At 44.3% G+C, this 15,835-nt stretch overlaps 3 protein-coding genes across 5 annotated transcripts; 1 reads left to right on the top strand and 2 right to left on the bottom strand.

Annotated features, from left to right (window-relative positions):
* The first annotated feature begins 1,233 nt into the window (after nucleotides 1-1,233).
* LOC135650789 (alpha-1,3-arabinosyltransferase XAT3-like) lies at nucleotides 1,234-3,664 on the top strand. Its single transcript, XM_065170386.1, has 3 exons — nucleotides 1,234-1,777; nucleotides 1,922-2,005; nucleotides 2,208-3,664. Exons 1-3 carry the CDS (start codon nucleotides 1,648-1,650, stop codon nucleotides 3,446-3,448), a joined length of 1,455 nt encoding a protein of 484 aa, XP_065026458.1. The 5' UTR covers nucleotides 1,234-1,647; the 3' UTR covers nucleotides 3,449-3,664.
* Nucleotides 3,665-5,549: 1,885 nt separating this feature from the next.
* Nucleotides 5,550-8,300, bottom strand: LOC135650787 (alpha-1,3-arabinosyltransferase XAT3-like). Of its 2 annotated transcripts, XM_065170381.1 has the most exons (6): nucleotides 7,914-8,280; nucleotides 7,770-7,799; nucleotides 7,556-7,639; nucleotides 7,217-7,309; nucleotides 6,963-7,115; nucleotides 5,550-6,873 (listed from the first exon to the last, which is right to left on the bottom strand). In XM_065170381.1, exons 1-6 carry the CDS (start codon nucleotides 8,044-8,046, stop codon nucleotides 5,714-5,716), a joined length of 1,653 nt encoding a protein of 550 aa, XP_065026453.1. In that variant the 5' UTR covers nucleotides 8,047-8,280; the 3' UTR covers nucleotides 5,550-5,713. The 2 variants fall into 2 exon arrangements, with proteins under 2 accessions (XP_065026453.1, XP_065026454.1); XM_065170382.1 differs by lacking the exon at nucleotides 7,770-7,799 and having other exon boundaries at nucleotides 7,914-8,300.
* Nucleotides 8,301-10,234: 1,934 nt separating this feature from the next.
* LOC103968740 (alpha-1,3-arabinosyltransferase XAT3) lies at nucleotides 10,235-15,432 on the bottom strand. 2 transcript variants are annotated; one of them, XM_065170383.1, is made up of 4 exons: nucleotides 14,892-15,432; nucleotides 14,708-14,809; nucleotides 14,234-14,383; nucleotides 10,235-14,107 (listed from the first exon to the last, which is right to left on the bottom strand). In XM_065170383.1, exons 2-4 carry the CDS (start codon nucleotides 14,787-14,789, stop codon nucleotides 12,897-12,899), a joined length of 1,443 nt encoding a protein of 480 aa, XP_065026455.1. In that variant the 5' UTR covers nucleotides 14,790-14,809; nucleotides 14,892-15,432; the 3' UTR covers nucleotides 10,235-12,896. The 2 variants fall into 2 exon arrangements, with proteins under 2 accessions (XP_065026455.1, XP_009380320.2); XM_009382045.3 differs by having other exon boundaries at nucleotides 14,888-15,430.
* Between the last annotated feature and the right edge of the window lie 403 nt (nucleotides 15,433-15,835).

Genomic DNA, 15,835 nt, shown 5'->3' with positions numbered 1-15,835 from the left:
TATGCTAATTGTGTCCTCGGAACATAGAAGAGAGTAGTAGGAATCAAAGTGACTATCTCCATGAATCTGTCCTAACTAAGAATGATAAAAGCTGCAATAATCTAAGGAGATGGATGCAGAGGACTTGATGTTCTTCTCTTTTCACTGCCAAATCACAGTGTTGCTGGAATAGACTCTTTAGATTTCGGAAGTTGATGACCTACCAGTTCTAATGCATCTCCACTTTATATGCCAAGTAATAGGCTGTGTGTAAAGGCCTCACAGGTCCAAAAGAAGAAATTGATAGCCATTAGGGTCTCCAATCTCATCATACATGCAGATCTGTGAAATGCTTCGGCATCGATTGCCTGAGAAAGTTATGTCAGAGAAAAGAAAAGAGAAGAATCCGGAATCTATGTAGCTGCCCAGTTTGATGCATCATGAAAATTTGAAGTATTCTGCTTTCCTGTGTCCAAAAGAAAAAGAAGGGAAAACAAAGATTTACTTGGATTTTTCTGGTGAAGAATCTGATGTATATAGTTTCTTGCAGCGGTACTCGTTGGTAGGCATGAAAAGTGATGTGGTGTCATGTTGTTATCATCCAGTGATGTTAACGGCTCGTCGGCAATCTTGTTCGACTGTCCATTCTTTTCTCAGAGATCGAGTTGGCTTGCAGATGAACGAAAGCAGTGCAAATTGCTTTGCCCTGCGTCCAGTATTTGGATCAATGGTGCTGAGAACAGATTCTATCATTCACGAGTTTGATGTGAGCTTCTATGAATGATTTCACGTGGTTCTCGAACAAATCACATCGAGTTCACTCAACACAACAGTCAGATGGCGGAAGGAGAGGAGTTGAGCTGTTCTTACCAACTCTGTGGAAGTTCTTCCTGTAGAGAGAGAGAGAGAGAGAGAGAGAGAGAGGAACTCTTTATGGGGTAAGGTGATGTTGCACATACTTAAAGTAGCTTCTCCCTTAGATCATCATGCCTTTAAACTGCAGCAAGCAGTGCATATTTTAGTAGAAAATGACAACCTTTTACTGAATCAGATTTCAGCACTAAAAAAATATGTCCACCAATCTATCTTATCTATCTACCTAACCAAAAAATAAAATCTCAGTGGCTGTTGATATCTTCACAAGTTGGACAGAAAAAAGAAATATTCATTCCCTTTTCACCTCTCTCGCGTTACAAGATTGTAAATTCCAATTTTTGATATTACTACTTTTCTTGTGACTGTTGTCATCATTATATTTTGCTGATGAAATGTGGTGAGGAAACCTTTTCTGTCATGTTTTTGGTCTTCCTAATGCCGCTTCTCCAAACATTTTATAGTCAACATCACTCGAGAAGTCAAGCCATCATGGTAAACTACAGGATGGAAATCTGGCTATGTTTGACCAGACAAAAGCTTGTCAATATGTCCATCAGTACGATAAATGTCCAGTATGAGGTGATAAAGCTATAATTTTGGTTTCTGTTCATTGCAAGGGTGGTTCAGAGAGATCAGGGATCAAGCAAGTTTGTGAAAGTGGCTTGCAATCAGTCGATCGATCCTGGGAATGGCCACAACAATGTAGTCTGCGAGAAGATTGAGCCTTTAATATACTTCAGAAGAAGAGTGCTGCGTAGGTTGGGGAGTTGAAGGAAGAAGAGAGGGAGAAGGATGAAGTCTCTCAGAGCTCCTCCCAGGCTCGAGCCAAGGAGGACGGGCAACGCGCTCATCGTCGCCGCCATGCTTCTTTCCCTCTGCATCCTCTCTCTCATCAAGGCTCGCTATTGCTCTGCTCCATATGGTCTCTCTCTCTCTCTCTCTCTCTCTCTCTCTCTCTCTCTCTCTCTCTCTCTCTCTCTGATTCTTGTTTGAGCTTTTCTGTTCTTGACGACATCTAGAGCTTGTGTTCTCAAGAAACGCCTGCTGTTGTTTGTTCTTCTTGCAGCAAAGCTACGATCATTGGCAGAAATAGAATCCATTGAGGTCCCAGAGTCGGCTGCGGCGAAGAGTTGGGAAGCCGCTCTACCAGGTAATATCGACTGCATGTCCTTTTTCCTCTGCTTGTTTTCGAGGAAAACATGGTCATTTGGGGAGGCACAAGCAGCGACGAAGATTAGGACTCTAAATCTACAAGATCTTTGGGAAAATTTGCATGTGTTCTGTCGATCATTTGGAGAGGCACAAGCAGCAACTTCTGTTGATCTATCGTTCGTGTGTTGCGTTACGTGCAGAGGATGAAGATGACGAAGGTGATGTTGCAACTCCTCCAAAAATTGTTGCAGAAGAAACTGTGACCGTCATCAGCAAACCGATATGCTCCGAAACAAGCAAGAGATCCAACGTCTGCCGAGCGGAAGGCGATGCAAGATTGCGAGGAAGCTCCCGAACCATCTTCCTCCACCCTTCTTTGACAGATCGAGAATGGAAGATCAAACCTTATTGCAGAAAGCATGACGGCCCAGCGATGAAGAACATCGAGGAGTGGACTCTAAAGCCTTTGGCCAGCAATGAGCCGCCCCCGCGATGCACAGTGCACCACAAGGTCCCGGCGCTGGTCTTCTCCATCGGAGGATTCACCGGCAACCTCTTCCATGACTTCACTGACGTCATTGTTCCCCTCTTCATATCATCCTACCAGTTCCATGGCGAGGTCCAGTTCGTGGTATCCGAAAACAAGCCTTGGTGGGTCAGCAAATTCATCTCGATCCTGAATCAGCTCTCCAACTACGACATCATCGACGCCGACGACGACGACCCGGACGCCGTCCGCTGCTTCCCGCGCGTCATCGTCGGGTTGAGCTTCCACAAGGAGCTGGGCGTCGACCCCTCCAAGACTGCGACGGGGTACTCCATGGTGGAGTTCAAGGCGATGCTGAGGAAGGCGTATGGGCTGGAGAGGCCAACGGCGGCGCCGTGGGCCGACCAGCGGGATGCAAAGAGGAAGCCCAGACTGCTGATCATATCCCGCAGGAAGACGAGGGCGTTCCTGAACGAGAGGGGGATGGCGGACATGGCCATGAGCCTGGGGTTCGACGTGCGCGTCTCCGAGCCCGACAACACGACCGACCTGGCCAAGTTCGCGCGGCTGGTGAACTCCGCCGACGTGATGATCGGCGTGCACGGCGCCGGGCTGACCAACATGGTGTTCCTCCCGGCAGGCGCCGTGCTCATCCAGGTGGTGCCCATGGGCGGGCTGGATTGGGTGGCGAGGGACACCTTCAAGAAGCCTTCTTCGGACATGCAGCTCAAATACATGGACTACCACATCAAGGCGGACGAGAGCTCGCTCAGCGATCAATACCCCAAGAATCACCCGGTGCTAAAGGATCCCGATTCCATCCAAAAGCAAGGCTGGTACACGACCAGCAAGATCTACTTGGAGAACCAGAACGTAAAGCCTCACCTGAGGAGGCTTAGGAACACTCTGTTGGAGGCTCTCCGGCACCTGCCTCACGGCCGTAAAGAGGCTTAAGAGTCATGGCTTGTAGCTGGAAGAGATCTCCCATATATATAATTTTTTATCCTTGTGTGCTAATTTTTGCATTCATTTATTTCCCTTCTGCTGTAAGAAAATGTAATCTCACACAAGTGTATCTCTAGATTGGGCTATAACATATGAATCTTACACAATGTAATCACTCATGCTGGGAAATTGGAGCACAGCAGTTGACATGTTTGTCGTCGTTCAGTTCTCGAGTCATTTGTATATATATATATATTTGGCTAGTTAAATATCCTTTGATGGAAAATTTCATGTACTGTCTGAACTTTCTGATATCAACTGCTTCCAGCTTGAAAATTAATTGGTAATATTAGCAGGAAAACACATGTAAAAATCTGCACCTGATAGCTCTTACTTTGGTTCCCTGCTCACCGGACAGAAGAGTGTGAAACAGCTCGCATGAGGAGTGGGGTGGATAGAAAAAATCTCTCGCCAATAACAACAGAGAGCTGAAGAGTCGATGTTCGCCTATTCTTTTACTGTGTTGATGATATGGGAGTTTGGTCACTGAGAGGGACCACTCACTCTTTACGATTTGCTTTTGACATGACAAGGTTCGTCATCCTTATCTGTAGGAGACAACACTCGTTACTTGTTTCCTTGGATTCTTCATCTCTCCGGCAAACGAGAATTAAACGCCCGTGATACAAAGGTGCGGAACTCCACTTCATCGTCTAACATCTCTTCTTCTCCATTGACACAACTCGAATCTCATCCATGAACTTACTAATAAATAGCTCCTTTTGTTTTGGCGTTGAGGAGCTATCAAACAAGGCTGGAAACACCTCTCTCTCTCTCTCTCTCTCTCTCTCTCTCTCTCTCACCTGCATCTGAATTTTCATCCAACAGCTGAAGAAAAAGCATGGCCAACCATCGCCTGGGGCATCCAAAGGGCCACCAAAATCTGATTTTGAAAGCAGTGTTCTCATGTTTCGATCATGACCGTGGCTGTGGCTGGCCAGCTAAAAGCAAAAACCTAAAAATGGTGGTGCGGTGACTGTTGGGACTACCAGCTGCTTGCCATATGATGAAGCAATTCCGTGCGTGGTCTGGCCAGACATCACACGCCACAGAGAATATGTTATTGCCCCATCATGTTGGTGGAGCATCTTTCTGTAGCACTTTTTATCTCGAACTTCGAGGGAAGCCCCCACTGACTCAGATCGGCATGGAGCTCGATGCAAATTGTTGTTGTACATCAATAATTGTCCTTCCTCTGCCACCACTCTCTTGTGCTCCTCCGCTAATGCTTGACGCCGTGCCACCGAGAGATGGACAAAACAAACAGATACAGATTGGATCCGTTCCATACTTTTTTTACTTCAGATAAGAAAAGGGTTTCTCTAGCTTGGGTTAAGATTAGCTTTGCAGATTGTAGTTAGTTTCAGAGATCATAACCGGAGTGTTCCGATTGGACTTAACTGTAGTTTAAAGTAGAAGTTATCTTCGTTTTGGCAAGGAGAACACCACACGACTGCCATATCAATATCACTGTTGTGGCCGCAGGAAGATTCCCTGGTTGCTGTGCCATTCATGTGGCACAGAAGCGAGTGTCCTCTCATGGTTTTGGCCGGAAAGCAGAGAAGAGATTGATCCTAAAGCAGAGAAGAGAATGAGCGAGGATAGATGGTGATTCTCACGTTTTTATCCTTTTCATGAGCCACACAAGTAAATGACACTGGTAAACACTGTGTGCGGCGGTAAAAGTGGCTCGGAAGAACAAAAGGTCAGTGATCAGTGATGATGATGCTCATCGGTCTGACAGCAACACCTACTTTCCGTCCGGCTGTCGGTTTGAATTAAATATTATCCAAAATAATTGCTCAAGCAAAAGGTTTCTCAGCCAGATGATCCATCACACTCGATGTCTCAACAAAGCTTGCTAAAATCTTGAGTATGATAGATAAAAAAAGTGCTTGCTCCTCGATCATCCAGGCATAAATCATCTCTGCATTTACATTCTTCAAGAATGCCTGTGACCGCTGAGGTTTTATGTTTGTCTCGAGATCAAGGAAGGTTGAAGTTGCCATTTTTCGCTAAAAAGCCAGCAAAGTGATCTGATACCCTCATCTCGACAACAACACAACGTAATCTCTGTAAAATGTTTGAATCTGTGTGAGCAGAGCAACTCGATTTTAGTTACAAAAAGTTTCTGAAAAACCACTCTGAATCATGGCAAAGAAGACGAGTTGATGAAAGAAAAGAATTAGAACATGGAGTTCCCCTCCAATTCTGCTATTGGATGATATGCTCGAGTGCTTTCCACAGGACATTCTTGAACTTTTTGGTATCAAGCTTTACGTTCTGTTTATCCATGAATGTAGACCTCACGACATCAGCTCCTTGCTTGTGGAAGGAGAGGGGATCCTTGAACACGGGGTGGTTCTTCGGGTACTGCTTTCTCAGAGTGCTCTCCTTGATGCTTATACTGTACTGCACATAGTTCAGCCCCATATCCTTGGCTGGATCTCCAAAATCCAGCGCAGATATCCATTCCAAGCCTCCCCATGGCACGACCTGTATGATGGTTGCATTGGGCGGCAGGAACACCAAACCGGTGAGCCCGGATCCATGCACTCCGACCATCACGTCCACCGAGTTCACCAGCCTTGCAAGCTGAGCTACGTCGCCTCCCGCCTCTCCATCATTGATGACCGCTTCGAAGCCCAACTGCTCCGCCAGCCGAGTTATCTCGGAGAGATTCACGAACGCCCGCGATTGCTTCCTTGCAATGATCAGTATCCGCGGCCGCTTTCCGGCGAGATCTTCGATGTTGGACATCGTTTCCCTCTCCAACGAGAAGGTGTTCCTGATGAACTTGCCGAAGTCAACCATGGAATAGCCATTGGGAGCTCTAGCGGGATCGATGCTTAGCTCCTTGTGAGCTCGAAGACCCACGATCACCCTGCTGAAACAATGCACGCCCTTGTCCTTGTCGAAATCGATCGCCGGGTACTTGGAGAGCTGCTTAAACACGAGGAGGTACTTGTAGATCCACCAGGGATTCATGTCGCTTACGACGAACTGAACCTCGCCGTCGAATGGACGCGAGGTTAGGAAGAGCGGGATGAGCACGTCGGTGAAATCGTGGAAGAGGTTGCCGGTGTAGCCGCCGGCCGAGAAAACGATCGCAGGGACGTCGTGGTTGACGGTGCATTCAGGTGCTGCAGTGCTATATTTCACGGCCAACTCCCGGACGCGACTGGATGCGGCTTCGTCCCCCTTGCGAGCGTATGGACGAAAACGGAACACCTCATTTCTCCCCGGAGATTCCACGAAGATGACATCCGAAGAATTCCCAGGGATTCTGATGTCGCCGGACATCTCGCAGATATCCACTCGAGGGTCCGAAAACTCACACGACAGCTTCTTCTCCACATCCTTGATTTCCTGGACTGCATCAGGCAACACGGTGTTGTAATGTCGAGAAAACGCTGTGTTCTGCTTCGGATTTGATGTCAGTGGTGATCGACGATCGACATACCCGGTTGGTCGGGAGCGGTCTTGTTTTCCACCTGAACATTATCGTTGATGGTGTAATTGGAGACCGTCGGCAGCGTCATTCGATTGTGTGGTTCGTCTCGGTCGGAGCTCCCATCGTTCTTCGTCCTGTCCTCCTCCGCCTCACTTGTGCTCTCTGCAACAAGTTGAGCAAAAGCTTTAGCTGCCTCAGATCCGTCAAACCAAGTCTAGACCTTCCCCATGTCGGTTCTCAGCTCTCGGTGATGATGGCCATACCCAGTACTTCATCGATGTCCGTCTTGTCTTCCTCGATTGGATCAGCAACGGCGCCGTTATTTTTGACCTGGAGATTCTCCTCTGCATTCTTTTCTGAAAGATGAAGCAAATCTTCACTAGATTGCATAAAAGCTCAAAAATCAAACTAAACTGTTCTAAACTCAATCTCAAATAGAAACCAGACAGTGCTAGACATCAGAGAAACTCAGGATGCTTCACCAGCTAAACCTCTATTTTCCTCTTTCTTCCGGTGTGCTGTGGAGTTCAACCCAAAATAGGAGCTGAGCTGAGCCAGATCTATTGATCTGGCGAAAGATGCAAACTGAAACATATGCTCACCTGATTGCTGAGTAATTTGCTCGTCTTCTCGCATGAAGGGGGCCGAATAAGGTGAAGAGTCCGCTGCTTTCTTTGGCTCCACATCTGGGAAGCGAAAGATTACGACTCTTAAAAGATGATCTCACAAGCATAAAATCTCTGGCTACAATCATAGCTGTTCGGATCGAACACCAAAAACATCCATGAATTACAGATTCAAGCCCGGGGGGTGCACCTGATTTCTTCGGACGCAACCTTGAACTGACTGCAACCCCGGTCAAACATATCACTTTTAGCATCAGAATTTGCAGGAATCCAAGCCGATGAACCCAAAAAAAACCAGTGGACAGAGAACAAAAACAAGATCGAAGGAACTCACGGGAAGGAAAAACAAGAGGCCTCGACACCACTATGAAGGTCATGGAGACCAGAAAGCACCCTATGACGAGCACCACGAACCGGAATCTTTGGGACTGGCCGGCGTTCCGGAACATCTTCAACTTGGCCGCCATCCTCGCAGGCGGTACCGGCCTCGATCCTCCACTCTTCAAGATGATATATGGCAGAGTTTTCTTTGTGCAGACAGGCCAATCTCTATCCACTCACATGGAGCCTGAAAGCCGCTTCCTGCCAGACTCAATGACATGAGTAGATTACAAGAAACCATCTAACTATTTTACATGTGTTGTTTATGTCATGTCTGCAGTAGTTGGTAAAACTTGGCCGTGGCTGCGGTTGACGAACTTGGCAATCTCACGTTCTTGCCTTCTTCCCGAGACATGGAATTGGTCCAAAGTTCGACTGACGCAAGTTGGGTCCGCTAAAGCAGTTGGGGGCATTAACCGAGCTTTTCATCTCGGCAAGAAAAGCATAAAAATGGGAATGCGTGATAGGGACGATGGCCTCCCACCGGCTACCTTGACTTGGTCTGGAGCTCCGCACCCTGTTTAATATCAAAACAAATCTCCATGATCCACTGTAGCATCTGATCCTCTACTTGGAAGGCCATCATTTTGACTAGCAAGCTATCAAAGATTCTGCATGGATGAATGAATAATTCTTGGGAAAACAAAAGATGAAGCGAAAAAGAAAGCAGAAAATTTGGGGGATGTTTTGGTTTGTGATTTGTTATACAGATTGAATGTTTATTTCTTATTCCTCTTTTCCTTTTTCTAATAACAAAATTCTTATCTCAAATGCCATGGAAGCGTATTTAGCAGAACAAGCCAACAGTGCTCTTGAAATGCCCCCCCCCCCCCCCGCCTATCTAGTAGTGGATTGGTTCCTTCTTCCTTTCCCCACTATCAATCAAGTATTTCTCCTCCATGCTTAGTGCCTATCCGTTTCTCCCACTCCGATGGCAGTGATATTTAATGTGGCACATCCGAAGGAACACTTCATTGTTTTCCACTAGAAACTTGTAATCATCCAGAAGGATTTGTCAATAGGAATCGGATTGCACTGTTGGAGACATGAGGAAGAGGCCTCAGTAAAACGTAGATTGCACACACACGAAAAGTTTGAACTTACTTCTGTCTTGCTTTGATGTCGCTGCCATTTGTGTCCTCCCACAACATAAAGGCAGCCACAACGCTCCTGCCGAAGGCAAAGGCATAGAATAATGCTGAGATGAACAACCAAAGCAAAAAAGACGCCTTGGGAGGTTGCAGTCCATGCTTTTAGAACAACTTGGGACATGCTCTTTCACCGGCAACTTTTAGAGGTTATCTCTGTGCTTTTGGGAGTGCTTTAAGACCATTATTTTGTACGGGGTAATGTGCAGACTGCACCACCACAAACCACAGCAAGGACACCGCCGTTGAAGCTGGTTGAACACATGCAGGTCCATCATATTAGGTCTTTGGGAAACCAAATCACCACTGAAGCTTCTCTTGGATGGCTCAATCAACCCAAACAAAATCAACTTCTTAATATTTCTTGTGCATTTTATAAGTTCCATACATTATTATGAGCTTTAAGTTTCTAAAATGTGGTGTTATGTGCCTTTTTCCTTCTCTTCTTAATGGTGGTGTTATATTTGTTTGTCATCAGAGCAGGTTGAACAAGTGTGGCATTAGGAAGGGTACTAACGGAGCTTTTTAGATGCAGGATGGTACTTTGAAGGGTGGCAATTAGCATCAAAAGTAAAGTTGGAAGATGGTGAATTTTGGGGTGCATCTCATGTTGAGATAGTCAACCTCTGTCTGTGTCTTGGAGCCTCTGAACACACACAAATTTGTGTGCCAAACTCCCATACTCAGTTTGATCCACAGGTCTTTGTTATTTCATCATCAGATAGTTAGCGCATCGTACATACTTCAAAAAGTTTCATGATCCAAAAACTTTGTACTTCTTAACATGGAGTGTATGAGAGTATTCTCCTATTTATGTTTCATTTGTTTGTCCTTATCATGAACAGGTCTTATTTACTTTCCCTTTCTTTTCGGTAGAAGCAAAGTTGCTTGTGACTCGACAACAATTGAGCACCAACCCACCAAGAACAAGCCTTCGTGTTCAAGAACATGTGCAACAGCTCCTCAACTACCATGCTGAAGGGAACTTCTTTGACAACCAAGTATAAATCGTAGAAAATTTGCAGGACTTTCTATTTCCTTTTCTGTGAGCAAATCATTGTCACTGGTAGCTGCAATTTATACGTCACTGATTAATTCTGAGCGAAGCAAAGGCATTGGACCGATATCGAATTGAAAGCAAATTTTATGAACCCAATCATTCATCTCAAAAGCGAAAATGATATTTTCCAAAGCAGAAACCGACTGACGAACCGACCGAAAACCAATAGGTAAATAGTTAAAGACATGAAAATCTTATTGTTGAGGAAAAGCGGGTGGTCGAAAAGCATTTGTGAGGAAAGTAAATCTTGAGCTGATCCTGACACCTGAATCACAAGAACTCATAAAATTCAACCTTCTTTTCCTGTGACAGCAGTGTGGGCAGGTGGGAGATCCATGCATCTTCCATGGCTGTTCAACACAAAATATCAAATGTCATGAACCAAACCCCACCTCTCACCATGTAGTTGCCAGCTCTGTTCTTATCAATACCCAGTAAAGCACATGCAGTGAAGTGCTTGTGTTGTTTTCCTCAAGGCTTTGCCTACTGCCTGGGGTTTCCCCAAGAGAGTCATGTGAAATATTAATATGAGACATGCATGCTATCATCACAAGGAAACAGAGTAGATAAGTTTATTTAATGCTTTCACCATAACCATAACTGACCTGCACCCACCAATCCTGACGTTGGCATCGAAGCAGTGAATTGGCCCACATGATTTCCCATGGAGGCTTCAGAATTCTAACTTTTGCACCATCCTTGTTGAATTGCCTGCCCAGCATCTTGGATTACATGTTTTTTCTCAATCAATTTAAACCATCTAGCTAATTCTTTGGAGCATGAGCTTGTCTGTCATATCGATTAGCTGTAGATTAGACCAAGTCATCATCAACATGACACCTGGTTTTTTTTTTCATGAACCATCTAATTAAAAAAAATATGGATATGAAACTATTGATTTCATTGGACCTACCATATCAGGTCATGCGTGTCAAAAATGTTGATCTTTTTTCCATATGCTCACTCATGTACATATTAAATGAGAAAAAAAGAAAAAAGAAAAAGAAAACCTTGCCGAGTGCCAAGTCATTTAGAATGATACAAACAAAAGCCACAATCATTAAACATCAAGTCTTTGAGTTGCTATGGCCTTCGCAAAAACAAAGAGTTGTAAAAGATATGTTCAGGCTAGGTTTAGGCAGACAGTGGAAATGATCAGGCTTCCGTGGTGTGCCATACTCGGGTTGTGCACCAATTTGAAATCAAATTGATCTTGCCGGGTTCATGTAAAATAGAATTATATGCACTTTGATAAGTGGTAAAAAGAGGTCAGGTTGGATATGTTTCTTGCTTCGGCATCCCTAATCAATCAACAACAACTAAAGCGTTGAGTTCTCAGCTGCTGGACAAAATATTAAGCTGTTTGGCCAGGTGACATCAGTTGCCAATTACCCAAGTTTGACCTGACTCAGCCTCGTTAGTGTAGTCAAAACTTCAGACAAAGTGCTAAAACTTTATCTAATTAAGATCATCGTCTTGGTCTATCTAACGAGATTAAAGAAGGGGTGAAAACAAGTAAGAATCCCTTTGGGTCCATGACTTAAAAACCTGCCTTCCATGGGGTTCAAAGGCTATCTTCAAAAAAACCATGATTGATAATTTGTACTACATAAGACAGGCTAACAACATTGGTTTAGGAGTTCCACCATGAGACACAAATAATGATCATCTACTCTTGTCCTCAAGTTGCAGCTACAAATCAATGCCACATGATTAGCATTTCAGGCTGGGGACTGCCAAATTCACCACAAACATGCAGCCCTAAATGTAGGTGGTGGGTCTCAAAGGGTCCTTGATCCATGCATACTTTAATCATTTACATCAGTTGCATACCAATGACAGAAATCAGAAACCAAGTGCCATGATACAACCAACAAAAGGGCTCTTTGTCCTTCAGTGCATTACTCATTCACAAAAAGTAACAAAGTAATGGCGAAAGGTCACTTAAAGCTGGGGCCTACCAAGTGAAAAACCAGTGAAATCAGGTAATTTATGCTTTAAAATCTTGTACAGTTTCATACTGACAAACAAAAAATCATGCAAACACTATCTTTAGGATGGCTACTATTTTCTTGTGATAATATGCTTGTTGTACATGTGGGTTTCTTTCAGAAAAGGAAGGGAAATCTCATATATATATATATATATATATATATTTATTTATTGAATTCTTATTCAGGTTTAACTCATTTACTTCCCCTCAAGACTGTTAATAGTTCCATGGAACTCAATTTTTACTAGGTAAGCAATGAATAAACTCCACATTTAAAACTTGACCTCTAAAAAATTTTCCTTTATGAAGTAACCAAATAGTGAAAAAAGGCTCTTAAGATATGAAACGTTTATTGTGCAGTTAATATACTCTTTTTAGGAAAAGGTAGGAGAAATCCCAACAAAACTAGTAGCTTAGAACCAAGCTTGCCACAGTTTAGAATGCAAATTGTCAGTAGCCAGGGCATAAGTCAGAGATGTCACAAAACACTTCCATGGAATGTAACATTTAATTATTTCTGGAAAAGAATGCAGAACCGAATATGTATTTTGATACTTACATACCTGACAATGTTTCAACAAGAACGCAATGTGAGCCATATCAACATTATAGTATCTCCTATCTCACTTCGAAACAGCTAGTATAAATGAAGAAATCAACCAGCAACTTGTCACCTTTCGCTAAGAACTGAATGCATGGTAATGCAACCTGCTCACTGATGATAAGCAGATAAATTCATCTGTACTGCTGCTCACGGAGAAGTTGAAGAGCATGTTCCAGGACAGACCTAAACTTCCTCACATCAAGCTTCACATTCTGCTCAACCAGGAAAATCCTGGAAAATGTATCCCATCCTTGATGGTGAAGCGACATTGGGTCTTTGAACACTGCATGGTCTCTTGGATACAACTCCGACAGAGTAGTCTCTTCCTCATTGATACTGTATTCCAAATAATGCAGTTTCATTTGCCTGGAAGGATCTCTGAAGTAATTCCCAGCTATCCAATCTAGATTGCCCCAAGGGACTACTTGGATCACCACAGAGTGTGTTGGAAGGAAGACGATATTAGTAAGTCCTGATCCGTGAACACCCATCATCACATCGCATGAGTTCACCACCTGCGAAAATCTAGTAATGTTGGCATCAGCCTCAGTGACCACTGCATTGAAGCCCACCTTCTTAGTCATACGAACTATCTCCTTTACATTCGTGAATTTTCGGGTCGCCTTCCTTGTTACGATCAATATCCTTGGCTTCTTACCAGCTTGTTCACCTGGCCGCACTGGATGATCTCTCTTCAGTGAGTAAGCACTTCTTGTGAACTTGGTGAAGTCGGCCATGGTATAACCATAAGGATCTTTCGAGGGGTTGATTGTAAAGTCACCTTGGTCGCACCGGAGTCCAAGAGTCACTTGCTTGAAGCAATGCACTCTATCATCATTGTCATAGTCGATGATTTCGTACCGTGAGAGCTTCTCAAAGTATTTGTGGTACTTGTTGATCCACAACGGTTTGATGTTTGCTATGAGAAATTGGACCTTGCCTTCAAAATGGTACGAAGTCTCAAAGAGAGGAACCAACACATCAGCAAAGTCATGAAAGAAATTTCCAGTCCATCCACCAATTGCAAAGACCAAAGCTGGGACAGTATGATTAACATCGCAGTGTTTATCTTCTCCGTGACTCTTCACTAGTTTCATCGTTACCTCCCGAACTTTAGCACCTGAGCCTTTGTCCCACTTACGAGCATAAGGTTTGATGGTCCATGATTCACCTGTTTCTCTGTTGCTGAATTCAGAGTTTGCAACATATATCATGCGGGTATCCTTGCCGATAATTCTAACATCTCCATCTGCTTCACAGATATCTGATTTTGTGTTTGAAAGATCACATATTGGTTTCCTCCCGGGCTTTACATTATCACGTCTTTCTTCTTCATTAAAAACTGAAGTTTTTAATCAGAAAAAAAAATGGTGTCAAACAGAGCTCAATTTAGCTCCCCTCTTTTAGAGGAATGCCTAAAGAGTGTGGATGGTTCGATTTAGTCAAATTTGAAAGGTTGACACCCTACCTAATTCATCTGAGCTAGCCATCACTCTTGTCGGATCTTGATCAACAACGGTTGAAGAATTCTTAACCACCATCCTACCGTGACCCGTCTCACACTGACCATCTTTCAGCTCACAAGCCAGGCTTCTTCCCAGTTCCGCCTCCTCTGTTTCTGATAGATGAATGAATCAACTAGATTAGATCCTTCAACTAACAAACAAGGCCTTGCTCAGTGCTTGTTTTTTTCTAGCCATGAGGTAAGTAAGATATGTGCTCAACCAAACTGGTTCCTTAGGGAGAGAGGGGAATCTTTCCCTGTGTCATACTTGAGAAACAAATAGTACAAGGAACCCTTCAGCTGGTGAAAGATGGGCTTTGCAGTGAAAAGTATGGAGTTCAGCTTTGCAGAAACTAAACTTGATTTCGAAATCATTGGTTTAAAAGGAGAAAAAAAGAAGAAGGAAAAAAGACAGAGAAATATGATGAGTTTGCATACCTAGTCCTTGAGAACGGATCGAAGAATCTTCCGTCACAGGATGGACATCAGATGCCATGTCGGAGGTATTCCCGTTCGTCATCGGCGGTAGCTGAGAGTTCACTGCAGAAAAAGCAAGTTGTGAGAACCGGAGTGATCTGCCGTTTCTCACCTTTATGTGGCTCAGCAGCAGGAAGATACCAACGGAGAAGCGCAACATGCTGGTTTTGGACATGGTAAGGTAGCTCAGCGAGATCAGAAAGATTACGGCCAGCAATCCAAAACAGCAACTTTGCGGCTTTCCACGGCTGGTGTTCCTGGGCTTCATCTTGTGACTTAACCTCTCCGGTTCCGGCCGCCTCCTACTTCAGTGGAACCTCCAAAAGTGTGCAATTCTTGTCTTGCAGAAAGACTGAGAGGCGATTTTGATGATTAGCATGCAAAAGATGGAGCTACTTTATCCTCTCTCTTCTCTCCAAACAGTGATTGAACGGCGACGAGTCGGGTTGGGAAAGAGTCCAAATAAATTGGCCGTGATAAGGACCTCGTAACCTGTCAAGTAAAACAAGCTCCAGAAGGCGGCTGCTACTGCTACTGCTACTGCTTCCACCACCACATGACAGCTTTCTTTGTGGAGAGGATGGCCTGGAACGAATGCTTTTAGGTGGTGTTTGGTGAGGAAGGTGAGTTGAATGCTCTCACTTCTTCAGGGCTGGGTGGCTTAGTATTAGCGATACAAGCACTCGACACGCTTTCTATTACTCGATATGCTTCGACTTAGGAATGTGCCGTTTTACTCGTTTGTTTTCACTTCTTAGAAGAGGTGGAGGAGACCTCTACATCAAACAACAATGTCTGCCTCTTCCTTTATTTCTACATAAATAAGGTATATACGTACGTGTATAATTTTTTGTTCTGTTCGGGTTGGGACGAGGGATAAAGCAATTAAAGCAAAGCGTGATGAGGACCATTGGCTAGGAAATTGCATCGTGCATTGATTGGGGCGGACAGGAATTTAATACTGTGGCTCTCCGAGGCAAGTTGAGATTCTCTATCAGAGTGTCGGTGGGAGTACGAGACGAAGGCGTCTCTGCTCGCCGTGTCCTCATCCCTGTATTGTCACAAGGACCGGTGGTATTGGGACGATAA

Source organism: Musa acuminata, chromosome BXJ3-10 (assembly GCF_036884655.1).
Source record: "Musa acuminata AAA Group cultivar baxijiao chromosome BXJ3-10, Cavendish_Baxijiao_AAA, whole genome shotgun sequence".
Taxonomy (NCBI): domain Eukaryota; kingdom Viridiplantae; phylum Streptophyta; class Magnoliopsida; order Zingiberales; family Musaceae; genus Musa; species Musa acuminata.
The sequence above is the reverse complement of the archived record's forward strand: the minus strand, read 5'-3'. Positions and strand labels throughout refer to the sequence as shown.